This window comes from Artibeus jamaicensis, unplaced genomic scaffold, assembly GCF_021234435.1.
Source record: "Artibeus jamaicensis isolate MK-2021 breed Jamaican fruit bat unplaced genomic scaffold, CSHL_Jam_final scaffold_537, whole genome shotgun sequence".
NCBI classification, from domain to species: domain Eukaryota; kingdom Metazoa; phylum Chordata; class Mammalia; order Chiroptera; family Phyllostomidae; genus Artibeus; species Artibeus jamaicensis.
In genome coordinates this window covers 3,500,389-3,516,991 of record NW_026522047.1, presented here as the reverse complement: position 1 = coordinate 3,516,991, position 16,603 = coordinate 3,500,389, and the positions used below count along the sequence as shown (strand labels likewise).

Below are 16,603 nucleotides of genomic sequence, written 5' to 3'. Positions count from 1 at the left end.
TGTTGTCGTTCTGCCTACCAGAGCATCGGTCTATGCTGAGTTAGACGAGGTGGGACCAGGAACGCCCCGCAGCAAACTGCCCACGTGGGGGCAGCGGGCTCTTTCTTGCTCTTGGCCTGGTTTCAGGTGTGGCAGTGGCTGGGGGTCAGGGTCACGATTTGTCAGTCCTGTAGCTTCTTCCTCATTTCAGATGAAGAGCTTTTCTTAAGCGAATGCTGTGTCTAGCCTTGTAGTACTTACAGGATGAACCAGCGAGGTGACTTGGAGATCTTACCCTCTCACTTCATAATTGTAACAATTAAACTACAGTTTGTAGAGTGTTTTCCTTGATTATTGTGTAGTTAAGTTAGCGATGGCTCTGTTTTCTCTTTCCGAGTGCGTCACTGCAGTCACTGGCCTGTGGCAAACGGTTTTCCCCAGCACTGTCGTGAGATCTGGTGGAAGGGTCCCGCCCCACGGCCGCCTGGGCGCTGGCCCGGCAGGGCCCACAATTGCCAGTGTCCATGGGGCAGCTGCTTTGTGTCCCAGTGACTGTTGTCTGGGTGGGGAAAAGGCCTCCTGCTCCATGTTTTATCGTAAAGATGTTAGAAATAGGCAGCTAAGCATGTAACAGTGTGGTACAACTTTTAAAGCATGCAGTTATATTTCAGTATGTACTTTTCTGTCTCTAAGGCTGACAAGGCTTATCAAGGAAGAGATCTGAGAATAGCACGATGAAGTTAATGCGGTTTTACTGCAGCTTTGAAACAGGCGCCCATCATTATAGGGACTCTGTTTTGGCACAGCTCGTCAGGGTTGCAGCCGCTTCCCGCTACGAGGCAGAGTGTCAGGAGCCAGTCGGTCCGGACCACGCTCCCCCCGGCCCCTGCACCTGACTGCACAGGGCCCAGGTCAGACCCCAGAGGGCAGACAGCCTTCGTCATGCACGGCGTCCAGACTGTGCGCTAGGAAACGGTTTGCTCCCACAGCCCCTGTGGCCCCGGCGTTGACCGAGACGTCTGGTGGCCTGGGGAGCCCCTTGAGGTTCACCTTGGCGGTGCGTGTGTGTGCGTGCATGCTCTGTAACTGCTCTATGCTTTGCTCTCCTGCAGAAGAATAAGCCTCCCAGCCCCCCAGCCTTCATCTTCATGATCGACGTCTCCTACAGTAACATCCAGAGCGGCCTTGTGAAGCTCATCTGTGAGGAGCTGAAGACGGTGCTGGAGAGGCTGCCCAAGTAAGGAACCTTCCGCGCCGTCGTGCCTCAGGTCTCGGGCAGAAAACGGTGCAAAGGGCCCCTGGTATCTCTGCCGATGAGGCCCTGAGTAGCTCCCCATTCCTGACACAGCGCCGTTCTTACCACCCCTGAAAGTCAAGGTGACCGTCTGCCCGAGCCAGAGGACCCAGCAGGTAAAACGGGCCGTGCGGACACCGTGCACGACCCTCGCCAGCTGTAAGGGGCCCCACGTGCTGGGAGGAGCTTGGGGTGTGCTGTTCATTTTCAGAGGCATTGGTCTTCTGGTGGAAACCAGTGGCTGCTGGCGTGGGCAGGCTCTCTGCCGGAGGGGAACAAACTAGTGCCATGTGAGAGACTCGGGAGCAGGGCCCGGGCCTTTCTCCGTGACAGGGAGATGTGCCTCAGACACAGGCTGGGGGACCTGGAGGGCCTAGGAGACTGGCCACTCCAGTCTCGGCACCTGCCTCCCCATCTGCTGAGCTTGGGCCCCCTCTGCCTGGCCCAGATGCTTGGGGTGGTGCCACGCAGCCCCGGGCTGCCAAGTCCTGGGGCGGAGTGGACGGGCAGCCCTGGGCCTCCAGGAGTGTTTTGTTTGTCCTTGATGCTGAAGTCATGATGTTCCCGAGAATGGCTTGGGGAAGGAGTGCGGATGTTTAAAAAACATTGAGGTGCTTTCAAACAGCACCTCAATATGCAGGATGAGCCGAGGGCACGCGGAGGGCACAGCACTTGGAGGGCAGGGCACTCAGAGGGCGGGGCTGTGGGCTGAGCCGCCACGCTCCTGTCCAAAGACTCACCTCCTCAGAGGTGTCCGTGGGGCCGCTACTCAGGGCCAGAGCGAACGGCCTCCGTCCTCTGGGGCTTTCATGTAACCGGTCAGCACTCGGGACACGGGCAAGTTAGGGAGAGCCTGTGCGTGCTCAGGAGTGTTATTATGTGTGTGTGGGGGGGGCAGACAGAGGACAGACAGACTTCAGTAAACATGGAGCCGCAGTCTGGGCCCCTCGCTTCCAGGGAAGCCGAGCCTGGACCTGGTGACAGCGTCCCCGCCCTCATGCTCCTGTCGGGAGGGGAGGCCTGGCCTCAGGTTCCTCCCAGACACTGTCACCTCCTGCTGCAGTTTGGGAGCTGTGGCCCTCGCTGGGGTTACCTGTCCCCTAGTAGGACTTACCCCTTCAGTCCGTGTCTGGGATTCAGGTGACAACACACTGACACCACGTTCGCACGTGGCACGGCTCTCAAGTCAGCCTGTCACCGCGCGCAGGAGAGAGTCACCAGAGGGCGGGCAGGGCGGTCCTGGCCGGGTAGCCCCTCGCTCCTGCCCTGCGGCCCGTCTGCCTTCCGCCCCGTGGTGGTGCCCGAGAGGCCTGTGCTGGCCAAGCATGGAAGGGTCGGGCCTGTCAACGAACAAAACAAAACAGAACAAAACATCGCTATGGATTGAGAGTAGGGATGGGGAGAATTATGAGATTAGAGAAAGATGAGCAGATGTTTTTATAATAGCTCTTTGATTTTTTTCTTGCTTAGAGAAATCAACTGACCTATTTTGCTGATATCCCTTCCCCACGCCCCGTGACTAGGTGGTGTTGACTTCTGATAACCGATAGTTCAGACCGGGCTGCAAACCCTTTCTCGTGGCCCATGCATTTCATGGGCGTGTGCTCACTGAGTTTCCGGTGGAAGGCTCTCTCCCGTGACCCCAACGAAGAAGCCCACACTCTCGTTCTCCCCGCAGGGATGAGCAGGAAGAGACGTCCGCGGTCCGCGTCGGCTTTGTCACCTACAACAAAGCCCTGCATTTCTTCAATGTCAAGAGCAGCCTGGCCCAGCCGCAGATGATGGTGGTGACCGACGTCAGCGAGGTCTTCGTCCCTCTGTTGGACGGGTTCCTCGTCAGCTACCAGGAGTCCCAGGCCGTGATTCACAAGTAGGTGCCACGGCCCCCAGTGCGGGTGCGGCCAGGTGTCTGTTCCTTTCGGCTCCGTCACACGTGGCTGCTTTGTTATGCCGTCTGCAAGGGGGCTCAGCCGGGGGTCACAAAGCTCTGCCTTTCGTGTTTGCTCTGAGTCTTTCTCGTGTAGCCCAGTCTGTAGAGAAAGGAATTCATTGCCTGCTCGCCCTCAACCCTACCAATGTCCCCTCTTTGCTGGGCGGTTTACACGGGCGGCTGTTTCCTGCCTGAGGCGTGTTCAGTGGTGAGGAAGGTGGTGTAAGAGCTACGTGGGAATTTATGCTCTGAGACCTCAGTGCCCTCGGGAATAGAAAGCTGTCTCCAAAGAGTGGGATTCTGCGATCATGCCCACCCTTGGGTGCTCAGGGCAGAGTCAACACCGCCTGTCAAGGCGGCGGGAGAGCCTGGCATGTCGCTCTCTCTCACTGACATGCTGGACACCTGAGCCCTGCGCTCCTGTGTCTCGCACAGTTTACTGGACCAGATCCCCGAGATGTTCGCCGACTCTGGCGAGAATGAGACTGTCTTCGCTCCTGTCGTGCAGGCCGGCATGGAAGCCCTGAAGGTGAGCGCGGCTCCCCCAGGGCTCACAGGTGCGGATCAACAGCACACACTCACGTCTGTGAAAGGAGGGGTGCCTTCGGTGACGGGTGGGCTGCTAGTGGCCACTCCAGATGCCCACGGAGCTCAGGAGGGAGTGGCCCTGACTGTGGGTGGGTGGCTCCTGGCATCTACACTCCAGCTGGTTGTACCAGGGCTTTAGCTCCTCCGTTTGGTTTTTTCCGTGGACTTGACCTGATCTATTTAAAAATAGATGAACAGGGTCCAGTCCACCAGGTCTGAAGAGGGACCCCCCTCCTCGCGGCTGTGACTGCCAGCAAGCAAGGGCCTCTCAGGAATGCCCGGGCTCTGGGAGGTGGGGTCGGGACCTCACCTGCTTCTGAGTCCCTCCCAGTGGGGGGCAGAAGGGACTGCAACACAGGACATGACGTCATTAGCTGCATTCTCAAAGGAAGGTGGTGGACTGGGGACAAAGAACCCCGTCAGGAGCCCAGGGCTGCGGCCAGTGAGCCCCCCCAGGAGGGCGTTACAGGTGGCCAGGACGAGCGTCTCATCCTCTGGGGACAGGCAGTGGGGGCTGGGAGAACACCGAAGTGGAGGCCTTGCAGTTGACGCCCCCGTTTGAATTAGAGCTGACTTTCTGTCAGAGGTGCCCAGTAAAGTCTGTAGCTGATCAGTGGTGATAACCTTGAAGCCGAGGACAGACACCTGCTAACACGAAGCACATGCTTCTTGTCGCCACGATGGGGCGCGCCTCCCCCGCGGCCTTGAACCAGGCGGCGAGGCAGCCACACGCTAGCATCTGGGCCTGCCCCGCATCCCGGCGTCCCCTGCGTCCAGCGTCTCTGTCCCCACAGAGTCTGGGCGGTGTCGGCGTGTCCTCCCCTGCACGAGGGCCCTGTCTGCTTGTTGGCGCAACTCACTGCCAGGCTCAGCAACCAGGAGGCGGGCATGGGTCCCTGGCGTCAGCTGTGACCCCCCCTCCCCAGAGCACATCAGGGCAGGGCGTCACGCAGTGTGACGAATCAGGGCAGGCCGACCTTGGGTTCTCCGTGTTTCCGAAGGAAGTATTCTCAGACCCAAGCACCTTATTATTACTAGTAAATAGCCTACGTCCGCCTGCTGACGGGGCCCACCAGTGTGCCCCCAAACTCAGTTCCAGGCCAAGGAAAGGGAGTGGTGGGTGCCAGGCTGAGGGGACAGGTGTGCAAAGGTATGTAAGGCCCACGGTGCACTCCAGGAAAGCCTGGAGTGGTGCAAGGGGTGGCAAGCTGAGGGAGCATTGGGGATTAGCCCAGAAAGACAGACAGACAGGATGGGAAAGTCCTTTCCTGGCAAATCACTCGTTCTCTCAGGGCCCGGTCCCTGTCCCTACGGCGGGGAGAACAGGGTGCAGAGGTGACGCTGAGGGTCCCGTGAGAGGCGTGCAGTTCTTGGCTCACAAGTGCTTGTATCTGAAGTTATTCTCTGACTGCCTGAAATAGCACATTCCCCCCAAGACGTTCCCTGCGACTCTGTCCACGTAGGCTGCAGAGTGTCCCGGGAAGCTGTTCATCTTCCACTCTGCCCTGCCCACGGCCGAGGCCCCCGGGAAGCTCAAGAACAGAGACGACAAGAAGCTGATCAACACGGACAAAGAGAAGGTGCGGGGACAGCCGCCCTCGGAAGGGCCCGCACCTTGGCTCTGCGGGCGTCAGGGGAGAGGGGGCCCCGGAACATCCGGGGGTGGGTGTGGACACACCACTTAGACTCGCCAACACCCGAGAAGCTTTCTGTGTGTGGAAAACCGCGGTGTGGGGCGCAGCTGCGTGGAAGTCAGGTCTCGGGCCGGCTTCCTGACTCGCTGAGTCAGGGATGGGTGTGATGGGAGTGGGGGACCAGCCGTGGGAAGGGAGGCTGTCGGCCCTCCTGCGGAGGGGGGCTGTCCCCTGGCAGGACGGTCCTCCTGAGCTGGGACGCGGCGCCTTGCCCGGGTCTGTGGAGGCGGGCAGCTGGCCGGAGCGGCTTCCCGGAACCGCTGGAGGAGCCGCGGTCGGGCAGACACGGGGCTCGCAGGCCGGAGCGTGTGTGCTCCCTGCACTGACCGTGGTGGGGCCCTTCTCCGGCCGGTCTGTGGACTGTGACGCAGTTGCTTTCCACGTGGAAAGTCGGGGCGGTGCCATGGGAATGGAAAACTCCCACCCGCACGCCTGTGGTCCTCACTGCCCCCTCCTGCGTCCCCTTCCTCAGACTCTGTTCCAGCCCCAGAGCAGCGTCTACGACTCGCTGGCCCGGGACTGCGTGGCACACGGCTGCTGCGTGACGCTCTTCCTCTTCCCCAGCCAGTACGTGGACGTGGCCTCCTTGGGCCTGGTGCCGCAGCTCACGGGGGGCACCCTCTACAAATACAGCAAGTTCCAGGTAAGCCCGTGCGTCCCCGGGGTGCCCACGCTGCTGCGTGGGGCTCAGGCCCCAGGTCAGAGTGGCCCCCAGAGCCCAGCTGACGAGGCGGTTTGGAGCCCGTGGAGGCGGCAGCTCCCCAGCCCCGAGTGGGCAGCTCACGGAGCTCGGGTGGCAGCAGAGTGCAGTGTCCCCTGCGGGAAAAGTGAGGGGTCCTGCCGGTGTGCGGGTGGTGGGGTGACAGTTAATGCGAGCATGTCACCTACAGCGTCACGGTGCGCTTGTGTGTGACACTGTCATGTTACAGAGCGACATGCTCAGGATGCTGCGACTGCAGATTTTGTTGTAAAAAGGGGGCATCTTTTATGGCGGACCCCGTGTGTTGTATGTAAAACTTCATGTTCAGTCCCTTGGAGAAGTTGGTTTTAGGGTGACTTACGTCTGTGGTAAATGGTGACGGTTTGGGGGTCGGTTCATCACACCCGCCCCCTCCCAGCCTGAACCGAGAGAGGAGCTGGGTGTGCACCGCAAGCCCGGTCTGCGGGCAGGTGGCCTTGGTCACCCTCGCTGTGACGTCGGAGACACTGGGCTCGGGGGGCAGGGGACACCAGTACCTCAAAAACTTAGCCTTTTGGGGGGCGGGAAACGTGCCGGCCGCCCCAGGAGGGTGCGAAGGGGCTCCGCTGGGCCCGCATTCCCTTCTCCCGGTCTGCCCACCGGGTGCGTCCCCTAACCCTCACCGGAGCAGGAGGGGTCGGGGCGCCTGCCCGTGGGCACACGGTGGGCACGCGGTCCCCCAGGAGTGGTGGGTGTCAGTCGCTGTCTCCTCTGGGTTTAATTCTCCATCCACGGGGACTTTCAGGAGCCCAGCTGCATTTGTATTATAAACTGTTTGAAGGGGTAAGATTAATGATTGCAGGAGGGGTTAAAACTGAAACAGCTTTAAGAACTCTTCCAAAGGTTTCTGGGTAAAGTAGGCTTTAATTGGGATTTAAAAAAAATAAGGCTTGTTGCCCTGGCTGGTGTGGCTTAGTGGTTTGAGCACGGGCCTGTGAACCAAAGGATCGCGGTTCGATTCCCAGTCAGGGCACGTGCCTGGGCTGCAGGCCAATTCCCAGGAGGGGACGCATGAGAGGCAACCACACATTGATATTTCTCTCCCTCTCTCCTTCCCCTCTAAAGAGAAATAAATAAAATCTTTTAAAAAACCAACAAGACTTGTTAGGGCCCGTGTTTGATGGCCACCTGGTGGGCGTGGGCCGCCCTCCGTCCCACAGGTGCACTCGGACAGCCCGCAGTTCCTGAGCGACCTCAGGAACGACATCGAGAAGAAGATCGGCTTCGACGCCATCATGCGGGTCCGCACCAGCACAGGTGAGTGCCGGCCACGCGTCCGTCAGGCCTCTGCCGTGTCGGCGTGTCCTCTACCGGGTCGAGCCCGGCCGATGGGGAAAATAACGGCAAAAGGAAGAGGAGCAAAGTGCCCCTTTCTCTGGCCCGTAGGCTTCCGAGCCACGGACTTCTTCGGTGGGATCTACATGAACAACACCACGGACGTGGAGATGGCGGCCATCGACTGCGACAAGGCGGTGACGGTGCAGTTCAAGCACGATGACAAGCTCGGGGAGGACAGCGGGGCCCTGATCCAGGTGAGGGCACCCGGAGTCCCACCTCTGCTCGGGGGACAGGGACAGACGGCCGTCGCCGGGGCCCCCGATGAAGAAGTCCAGCCCTTTCTCTGGAGCTGAAGTCCCCCCAGATCAGGGCGCCTGCGGAGCATGCGCTGCGCGCTGACCCGCACTCGGTGTTTGTGGGCGTCGCAGGTGTGTCGGAGTGTGGGCGCCCCGGCCTCGAGGCCGCGTCCCAGCGCCGGCAGAGTGGCCGGGCTGCTGCTCGCAGGCCTGCCCTGTGCTCCTGCTGTTGGTCAGACTCTGTGTTACGCACGTTATGTTCTTAGCAAGTGTAAATAGGGTTTGTCTTGTAAAATGAACCAGGAGCCAGGAGACTGAAGTGAAGCAAGCAATTCTAATGGTCGCAGTTCCCAGGCCCAACCAGCGCCCTTAAAGAATGCAGAGAGGCTGGCATCAGTGCGGTGGGTGGGTGTCGTCACCCTGGAAACGTGTAGCCAGGTCATGGGCATCGAACCCGGTGCAGCACCCAGGGGAGTGAGCGTGCGCAGGTCTGGAGACCACGTAGGCGTCATGTCAGGGCCCGAACCTGTGGTCACAAACCCGAGCTGTAGGGACTCCGTGGAGATGCACATAAGTGTCCGTTCACGTGCGAGCAGCCTCTTTACACCTTCAGCTTAAGCCTCGAAAAATGCCACACAGGCCCGGGGTGTGGGCAGGTCTCCCAGCACCCATGGCTCCGGGGCCGTGAGGCCGGGCCGGCGGGGTGGGGCCCTCCTCAGAGCGCACGCGTGGCTCTCGCCTGCAGTGTGCCGTGCTCTACACCACCGTGGGCGGGCAGAGGAGGCTGCGCATCCACAACCTGGCGCTGAACTGCAGCTCGCAGCTGGCCGACCTCTACAAGAGCTGCGAGACAGACGCCCTCGTCAACTTCTTCGCCAAGTCGGGTAGGCTCTGTGGCCCGAGGAGCCGGGGCCTCCCTTGCCCAGGCCGTCGTCCTGTATGTCCGAGGGGGCTTGGTTCCAGGACCCCGGGTTGTGAACATCTGTGGTGCACACCTCCCCCGTAGACCTCACGTCCGCTCTGGAGCACGCACGGTGCCTGATGCGGCGTGAGCGCTGGGTCCTTAGGGAGCAAGGACGCAGGAGTCTCTGTGTGCCCAGGACAGACCCAGCCGCTGCGGGCCCAACGGTGCAGTGCATGTCAGCAGTGACATCACGGCTGGTTGAATCCACGGATGTGGGACATTAATGGAGAGACAGCTGAGTCAGGCGCCATGTGCAGGCTCAGTCACAAGTCCCTTCCCCGGTGGTCCTTGGGCTCACGTGGGTAGGGGAGTGTGCCCTCGGGCCCTTGGGGACGGTGGACGAAGGTGGCCCCTCCCGTAGACTGAGCACCCTCATGCCAGCCCCAGTAGCCGGGAACTGGCAGTGGCCAGAGCTGGAGTGCTCCCTCCCCCGAATCCCGAGGGGAGTCTACACCGAGGTTTAGAAGAAGCAGCAGTCCCGCCTGCAGGAGCTCGGGGGTCAGAAGACAGCGAGCCCGCCTTTCTCTCTCTGGGTGCAGAGTTCCGTTTCTAACCCCCCAGGGAGGAGCGGGACCACTCACAGCCTTTTGTGATGGGGCCACCGCTGGCTGGGCCTCACGCAGAGTCAGGAGCAGCACGGGCAGTGGCGTGACCGCTCCCGGGCCCCCGTGCTGACCCGGCCGCCGGCTGCCCCGTGGCCCGTGCTCTGTTGGCGTTCAAGGCGGGAGCTGAGCACCGCCCTTCCTCCCTGTGCACACAGCGTTCAAGGCGGTCCTGCAGCAGCCCCTGAAGCTCGTCCGGGAGGCCCTGGTGAACCAGACCGCCCACATGCTGGCCTGCTACCGCAAGAACTGCGCCAGCCCGTCGGCTGCCAGCCAGGTGAGCCACCCGGAGCTGGGGACGCTGCGTCTGGGCCTCTGCGTGCCCTCCGTGTGGGGCTGCATGCCTGGAGGGGTGGCGCTTGTGGGCTCGGTCGTGGTGCATGAGAGTCTCTCTGCCGCCTGGGAGGTCGGGTGTTGGTGAGATGGGCGTGCGCGCCTGCTTCCCAGGCGCACTGACAGAGCCGAGGGACAGCGGTGACAACTTTGTGTTGTACGAATTGTGATGTGTCAGTGCCAGAGTCCTTCGGGCTCTGAAAGCTGACAGGCACCAGGAGGTTTGAGTCCTTCGAACCTCGGGCGCTCCCTGAACTGACCCTCAGTCCGCGCTCCCTGCGTCCCCCTCAGCTGGACTCGTCTCCTCCGTTCGCGTTTCTCCCCCGTCCGGCCAACCCAGGCCCCGTTCTCCGCAGCCATAGCGTGTGACACTTTTCTGTGCACAGCATCTGAGTTGAAAGAAGACAGTGAGCAGCAGAGGGGACACCTTTCTGGTCCTCGCTGCCAGAGGGGGTGCCGAGAGCGCACCTGGAGCCTCAGCCAGCGGGAGCTCTTCCGCCGCAAAGGTGATGCCAGCAAACTTGGGGGCCACGTCCCCGACCTGGGCAAAGACGGGATGTGGCAGTTGTGAGCCTGGGTCTCACCTGGCGCCCCCCGGGGTTCACTGGGAGAAACGCAGCCAAGTCCCCTGCTCCGCCCCAGAGCCCAGAGACACCTGCAGGCAGGGCCACAGCAGCTGGGCCCCGGGAGAGATGCCGTGTTCCGTGTTGGGACTGCGGGCCAGAGGTGTCTGGGGCACGAGGCTGGAGGCAGCGCCCACTCCGGGGCCACAGGGTCGAAGCTCGGTGAGGTGTGTGACCACAGACAACATTGTAATGATTGTTTGAATTTGCACGAGCAAGGTAGATTCTCTTATCGAAGCTAGTGGCTCACGGTTCCAAATTATAATATATGAGAGCACAGCGCCTTCAGAAGGCAAGTCAAATGGCTTAACAGCAAATTGTTTTTGTTTTGTTTTGTTTTTTAATTATGCCCTGGCTGGTGTAGCTCAGTGGATTGAGCGCGGGCCTGCAAACCAGAGGATGGTGGTTCAATTCCCAGTCAGGGCACATGCCTGGGTTTCAGGCCGGTTCCCAGCAGGGGACGCACGAGAGGCAGCCACACATTGATATTTCTCTCCCTCTCTCCTTCCCTTCCCCTCTGAAGATACATAAATAAAATCTTAAAAAAAATGTATGACCACATCTGCTATCCCAAACTTAAAAAAGAGGCAAGTTCTTCACCTTCAATCAAACTACACTGGCAGGCGTTTCCACTCCCCCTCCCCCCAGAGCGATGCCGAGTGGGCGTGGTGCCAGATGTGGGGAGTGTCTCCTGCGGCCGCACTCAGCCCCTGGGGTCTCGAGTGTTCCTGTGGCCGCACCTCTGTGCCGCACCCTGGGCAGCCTGGCCACGCAGGGCGGGGCGGCGGGGAAGGCGCCCCCACCGCTGCTTCGTCTTCCCGCCTCAGGGGCCAAGACCTTTGCTTTCGCTCTGGCCCCACTTTTCTCCAGCTTCTCTTCCTGACGCCCCCACTCCTCTCCCCGCTGCCCCGTCATGGGACTTGGGGTCCTGGTGGTGTCCTCTGGGCCACTTACTGTGCGCCTGTGACATGGCGGCACTCACCCCCGTTTGAGGCTTGTGACCGTGAGTTTCAGTGGGAAGTGGAAGGAAGGGCCGTCTGGTGGGCAGGAGCAGCGGTGACCTCCAACTCAGCAGGCAGACAGTGTGGTGCAGAGTAGGCAGCCCCGTCCCCCCGCCCCTTTCATCAACCTGTGTGCAATACTGTACCTTCTCCGAGCCGTCACCTCAGGACGGCCCACAAACCCGGAGGAGGGACGGCTGGTCCTGCGTTTCAGATGAGACGCCCAGGGAAGGGTGTCAGCCCAGAGTGGCGGGCGGCTCAGGGGTGGCCTCGCTGCTGCCCGTGGCTGCTGGGGCCACGTCTGTGCTGTGGGCCCCTCCCTGCCCGCAGCCTCAGCCCGGCGTCCCCGTCTGACGGAGGGTGTGCGGGCCTCGTTCCTCTTTTGCAGCTGATCTTACCGGACTCCATGAAGGTGCTGCCCGCGTACATGAACTCGCTGCTGAAGAGCTGCGTGCTGCTGGGCAGGCCGGACGTGCCCGTGGACGAGCGGGCCTTCCAGCGGCAGCTGGTCCTGACCATGGGCGTGGCCGACTCCCAGCTCTTCTTCTACCCGCAGCTCCTGCCCCTAGTGAGCGCTCGGTTTGTTCTCCTGCCGGGTCAGCCGTGCCGTGGGGGCGCCCTCCGGAATGCTCTTCCTGCCCAAACCCCCATGGCTCCTCCTCCTGTCTTCTTGGGTCTCTGCGCAAAAGCCACCTTCCCCACCAGCCCCCACTGACTGCCCCCCACTGAGTGCTGTTCCGCGCCCTGCACCTGCACGCCCGCCCCACGCCCCTGGTTCTCGTCATGGCGCTTCACACCATCAAGTGCTCTCCACGTGTTGCTTGCTCATGCTTTCTTCTTTCTTCTGAAAGACTGTGAGCCGTGTACAAGGGGGGGAATCCTTGTCCAAGGCCTGGTGTGCAATGGCGCTCACCAAATGTGCACAGGCCGTGGAGGGAGGGAGGAGGGAGAGGACGGGTCTGACTCTCCCACCCCCCGCCCAGCACACGATGGACGTCAAGAGCACGGCGCTGCCCCCCGCGGTGCGCTGCTCCGAGTCCCGCCTCTCAGAGGACGGAGTCTTCCTGCTGGCCAACGGTCTGAGCATGTTCCTGTGGCTGGGGGTCAGCAGCCCGCCAGAGCTCATCCAGGGGATCTTCAACGTGCCGTCTTTGGCGCACATCAGCACGCACATGGTGGGTGTTTTCCTTCGAGTCTGTGGCATGCAAACAGGTTCTCCTGTGTTTCTGTTCATTGGCGACCGTGTGTTGCATAGGAGAGAGGGCAGGCAGCTCCATGTTAGGGTGAGAGCGTTCTGCGTGTGACCGGTGCTGGGAGCTGGGGCAGGCTTGCTGTAGGGACAGTGGGGCTGGCCCACGTTTCTGCCCCTGCGTGCCCATCGCTGTCTCGGAACTTGCAGTGCAGCATCTCACTCACCTGTCGCCACCGGGCAGGGATTGGGCCCTGGGGTCTGGGGACACTCTCCCGGGTGGGCGTGGCCCGGGCAGACTGGACTCCGGCCAGGGCTGGGCGGCAGGGTCAGCAGAGGGTGGAGGCCTCTCACCCGGACTGCAGACAGGTCTGGTCAGTGACCTGCAGAATGAAGTTCCTGCAAGAACAGACTGGACTGGGTGGCCCTCCACTCCCGCCGCCACTCGAGAGTGTTGTGCTTGGATGGGAGTGAAGGCAGGTGACCAGGACGTGCACCGGGAGAACCGGCGTTTGCCGGGAACCTGCAGGCCGTGCCGCCCACGGCCGCCTTCCCCACTTGGCACTGACCTCCGAGGCTTCTCAGTGGGGCGGGGCGACCACTCTCCCCGGAGGCCACCTGCGTGCCGGCCGGCGGCTGCGCGTCCCCATCTCCGGTTGGAAGGCAGACGCCTCCTGGCATCTCAGAGGGAGGGCGAGGCTGCAAGGGCAGGCGGCTGGTCTAGATCGCTGCGTGCCCATTACCAACGTCAGAAGCCCGTTTTTAATGCACCCGAGTCTGCTCACGTCCCGTGAAGAGGCTTGTGTGAAGATGAAAATGAAGATTTACAAATGGTGAGGAGTCTGCTTGCAGTTGGAATGAAGGAATGATTAAAAATGCAATTTTAAAAAATCAGAATTCAATGGCAAAGAACGACCCGTCTCAGGAGCCTGTCTGTGATACTTGAGGCGGTGCCCTGCCCTCCATTTGCACGGCTGCCTACCCGTGCGCCACAGACACCATGTACGAGCAGCCGTCCCCCCGCCCGGGCTTCTCTCCGGCCTTCTCCGGAGGAACTTCAGCAAAAGGACAAGCCAAACGCTGCTCTCCGAGGAGGCACCGGGCACTCGGAGCCACGAGCGGGAAGTGTGCCTGCTAGGCACAGCTCGCCACACCAGAGGCCCCGTGCCCCCGTTGGAGAGCCCCGCGGGAGGCGGACAGGGCGTGTAAGAGGCGTGTTTCTGCCCTTTTAACGGCTGCCGTGGAGACGTGGGCCAAGGCCTCGTCCTGAGACGTGTGACTGCAGCTCCCGCTCGCCTTCCCAGCAGCCAACGAGGCCTCACTCTGGGGGCTGCGCTGAGCAGGGAGTGACCCGGCAGGGCACCAGGGTCCTCGCATCCCCAGGCCGAGTGTGGTGGGACAGTGTCTTGTGTGGATGTTAACTGGATGGCAGGGAAATCCAAGGGGCCGGCATCCCCTTGGGGGGCCAGCACTGGGTTCTGATATGGAACGGTGAGTGGCACTTGGGCGGCGTCCCCCAAACCTAATGCTTCAGGGTCCTGCAGGGACCCCCACAGGGCGAGGGGGTCAGGGGGAGTGTGCCCTCCCTGCTCCCAGCACAGCCTGGCAGCGGGCCACCCTCTGCCTGGACTCAGCCGGCTGTGCAAGGTTGGGGGCAGCGGGCAGCCCCGGGCACAGAGGGGGCGTCTGTGTTCACGGTGCAGCCTGCTGGTGGGGATGCGGCCAGTGGGAAGGGGCCGTGTCTCCAAGTTCTCCAGGTTTGGGTGATTGAACTGGGTCCAGAGTCAAACACGTGGTTCAGAGGGCGTTTCTTAACCTTGACCTTCCAACACTCACGGCTGCTTCTACCCAGTGTTGCACACTGCGCTACAGTGGACGTTTTCTTCCTCGCAGACTGCGCTGCCCGAGGTGGGGAGCCCGCACTCGCAGACGCTCAGAATCATCATGGGCATCCTCCAGCACAAGAGGCCGTATTCAATGCGGGTAAGAGTGTGCTCCTGTGTGTCCCTTCACATTTCGTCACAGACCCTTCAGCGCACGTCCTACACGTGTGTAGGGCTGAGAGTTCACTGGCCTCTGAGACGGCCCGCCCGGGTGCCTGCCGCCACCTGGGCGCAGCCTCTGCAGGCCCAGGACAGAACGGGGCCACTGTCCTCAACGTCAGTGCGCTGCCAGCCTAAGTAGTGCTCTCACCTGGGACGGGGCAAACATCTGCTTCAGAGGACAGGTGAACTGGACCAGTGACGAGCCTTACAGTATCTGGGATGTCAGGAACACGGAACTTTCCAGAACAGCTTTCACGCCAGTTTTAGGACAAGACAGAGATGGCAGAAGGGAACCCAGGGGTCTCCAGGGCATGTGGTGGTGGCCCTGCCCCGTCCCAGCTGCAGAGAGTGACCCACTGACAGGCAGCCAGCCTTGGGCCTGGAGCCCCTCCCTGCAGGGACTAGCCTTCTTCCCTCCTGTGTCCTCCCACCCCTCTTAGGAGGGGTCAGCTCTGGCTCTGAGGACACCTGGGGTGAACGAGCATGAGAACAAGGTGTGGATGGTGGGTCCCACAGTGGCAGAGTGTTAGCTTAAGCCCCAAGGGCCACTTGAGCGCTCTCTGCATGCACAGTCCGATAGTCCCAGACCCACTGGGGTCAGCGAGGGTGGGCCGGACTCCGGGACACCTGGGCCAGCCCCAGACCCCAGCACCCCATCTCCATGCCCCGTTTGAAACGGAGGAAGTTCCTTTTAATATATCCAGGCTGCTCTCGTGCCCACATGAAGTGGGGTATGCAGTGGGCAGGTTCTGTTTTCCACGGTGACTCTCAGGAGTCCGCTGTGTGTTCACGTGGCTGCACCTCCCGCCTGGGACCAGCCACGTGGAGATGCTCGACAGCCATGGTGGCCGGTGACTGCGGTGCCGGACAGCACAGCCCTGGAGAACCCGGGGGCAGGGGCAGCCTCCTCCGCACCTGCTCCGCCAACTCAGACCCGGTCCCCGCACCTCACAGGCCTGCTACCCGGGCTTGAACCTTCCTGGGTCACATTTCTTACTGAAGGCCGAGCTCGTTCTCATGTCCGGGTCCCTGCGCTCCCACCGACTGTCAGCAGTGTGCTGCTCTCCACGCAGCCAGGACTGTGTGGCACGCAGCATGCGGCCCCCTGCACGGCTGTGGCAGGCTGTGCACGGCGTGTGCCCCCCTGTGGCTGTGCAGATTGTGCGGCCAGAGCCGGGCGGCTGCGGGGTGCGGCCTTTCCCAGGGCAACCTGCTGAGGCTCCCCGGCCAGCGCGTGGGGAGCACCCCCGCACCCTGGGCGACGGCACTTCCCGCACCGGCCAAGGCGGCTCACGCAGACACCGCGACCCGGGTTACGGGGGTGCGTGGGAACCGAGCCCCCAGGACATGCTCGTAACCAGCACGCCCGTTGCTCGTTCCCAGCTCGCCATCGTGAAGCAGCGAGAGCAGCCAGAGACGGCTTTCCGGCAGCTGCTGGTGGAGGACCAGGGCCCGGACGGGGGCTCGTCCTACGTGGACTTCCTGTGCTGCGTGCACAAGGCCGTCTGCCAGCTGCTCAGCTGAGGGCCCCAGCCCCTTCTCGGTGCCTCTCCTCCAGGCGACAGACCGGACCGCGGCTGCGTCCCAGCTCTCCCCAGGCCGGCCTTAGCCTCCCGTTGGTGCTCAGGGCTCCAGCCAGCAGAGGGGCCGCTGCCCCCGCACCAGGGCCGTCTGCAGACTGGAAACATTCCCAGATCTCTTTCTTCGTGCTGGGCATATAAATTATTTTTCAAAATGTATAGATTTGGGGTGAAGTTTTCTGGATTCCTCTCCCATTTTCGGTGAGGGAAAAAAACGTAATTTTTACATTGTTTTTAAAATCATGTAACCCCGCCAAACACCCTTGTCAACCTGAGGTTTGCGTGGCAGGCTTTTAACGACCCCGGAATCTCTTTGGTAGATCGATACTCGTTCTGCATTTTTTTTCTCAATGGCTCTCTGTACAATTGGGAAGGTCCTCACCTGTATGTCATGGACCTCAGCCGCTATCAATAAAGCCCGTCCCGCGCTCGCTCTGCAGGTGGGCTCGTGCTTTCGGTGAGCCGGGC

The 16,603-nt window shown here is 61.5% G+C and overlaps 1 protein-coding gene across 2 annotated transcripts in view; it reads left to right on the top strand.

Annotated features, from left to right (window-relative positions):
• Positions 1-16,568, top strand: part of SEC24D (SEC24 homolog D, COPII coat complex component) — a 48,886-nt gene extending 32,318 nt beyond the window's left edge. For both annotated transcript variants that reach the window (XM_037129833.2, XM_037129834.2), the window contains exons 11-23: positions 1,092-1,216; positions 2,952-3,143; positions 3,639-3,732; positions 5,255-5,371; positions 5,958-6,128; positions 7,385-7,481; positions 7,611-7,756; positions 8,544-8,682; positions 9,523-9,641; positions 11,710-11,889; positions 12,305-12,496; positions 14,404-14,493; positions 15,939-16,568. In XM_037129833.2, the coding sequence (XP_036985728.2) occupies positions 1,092-1,216; positions 2,952-3,143; positions 3,639-3,732; positions 5,255-5,371; positions 5,958-6,128; positions 7,385-7,481; positions 7,611-7,756; positions 8,544-8,682; positions 9,523-9,641; positions 11,710-11,889; positions 12,305-12,496; positions 14,404-14,493; positions 15,939-16,079 (1,803 nt within the window). In that variant the 3' untranslated portion in view covers positions 16,080-16,568. The remainder of the gene's footprint in view (positions 1-1,091; positions 1,217-2,951; positions 3,144-3,638; positions 3,733-5,254; positions 5,372-5,957; positions 6,129-7,384; positions 7,482-7,610; positions 7,757-8,543; positions 8,683-9,522; positions 9,642-11,709; positions 11,890-12,304; positions 12,497-14,403; positions 14,494-15,938) is intronic.
• Positions 16,569-16,603: the final 35 nt, after the last annotated feature.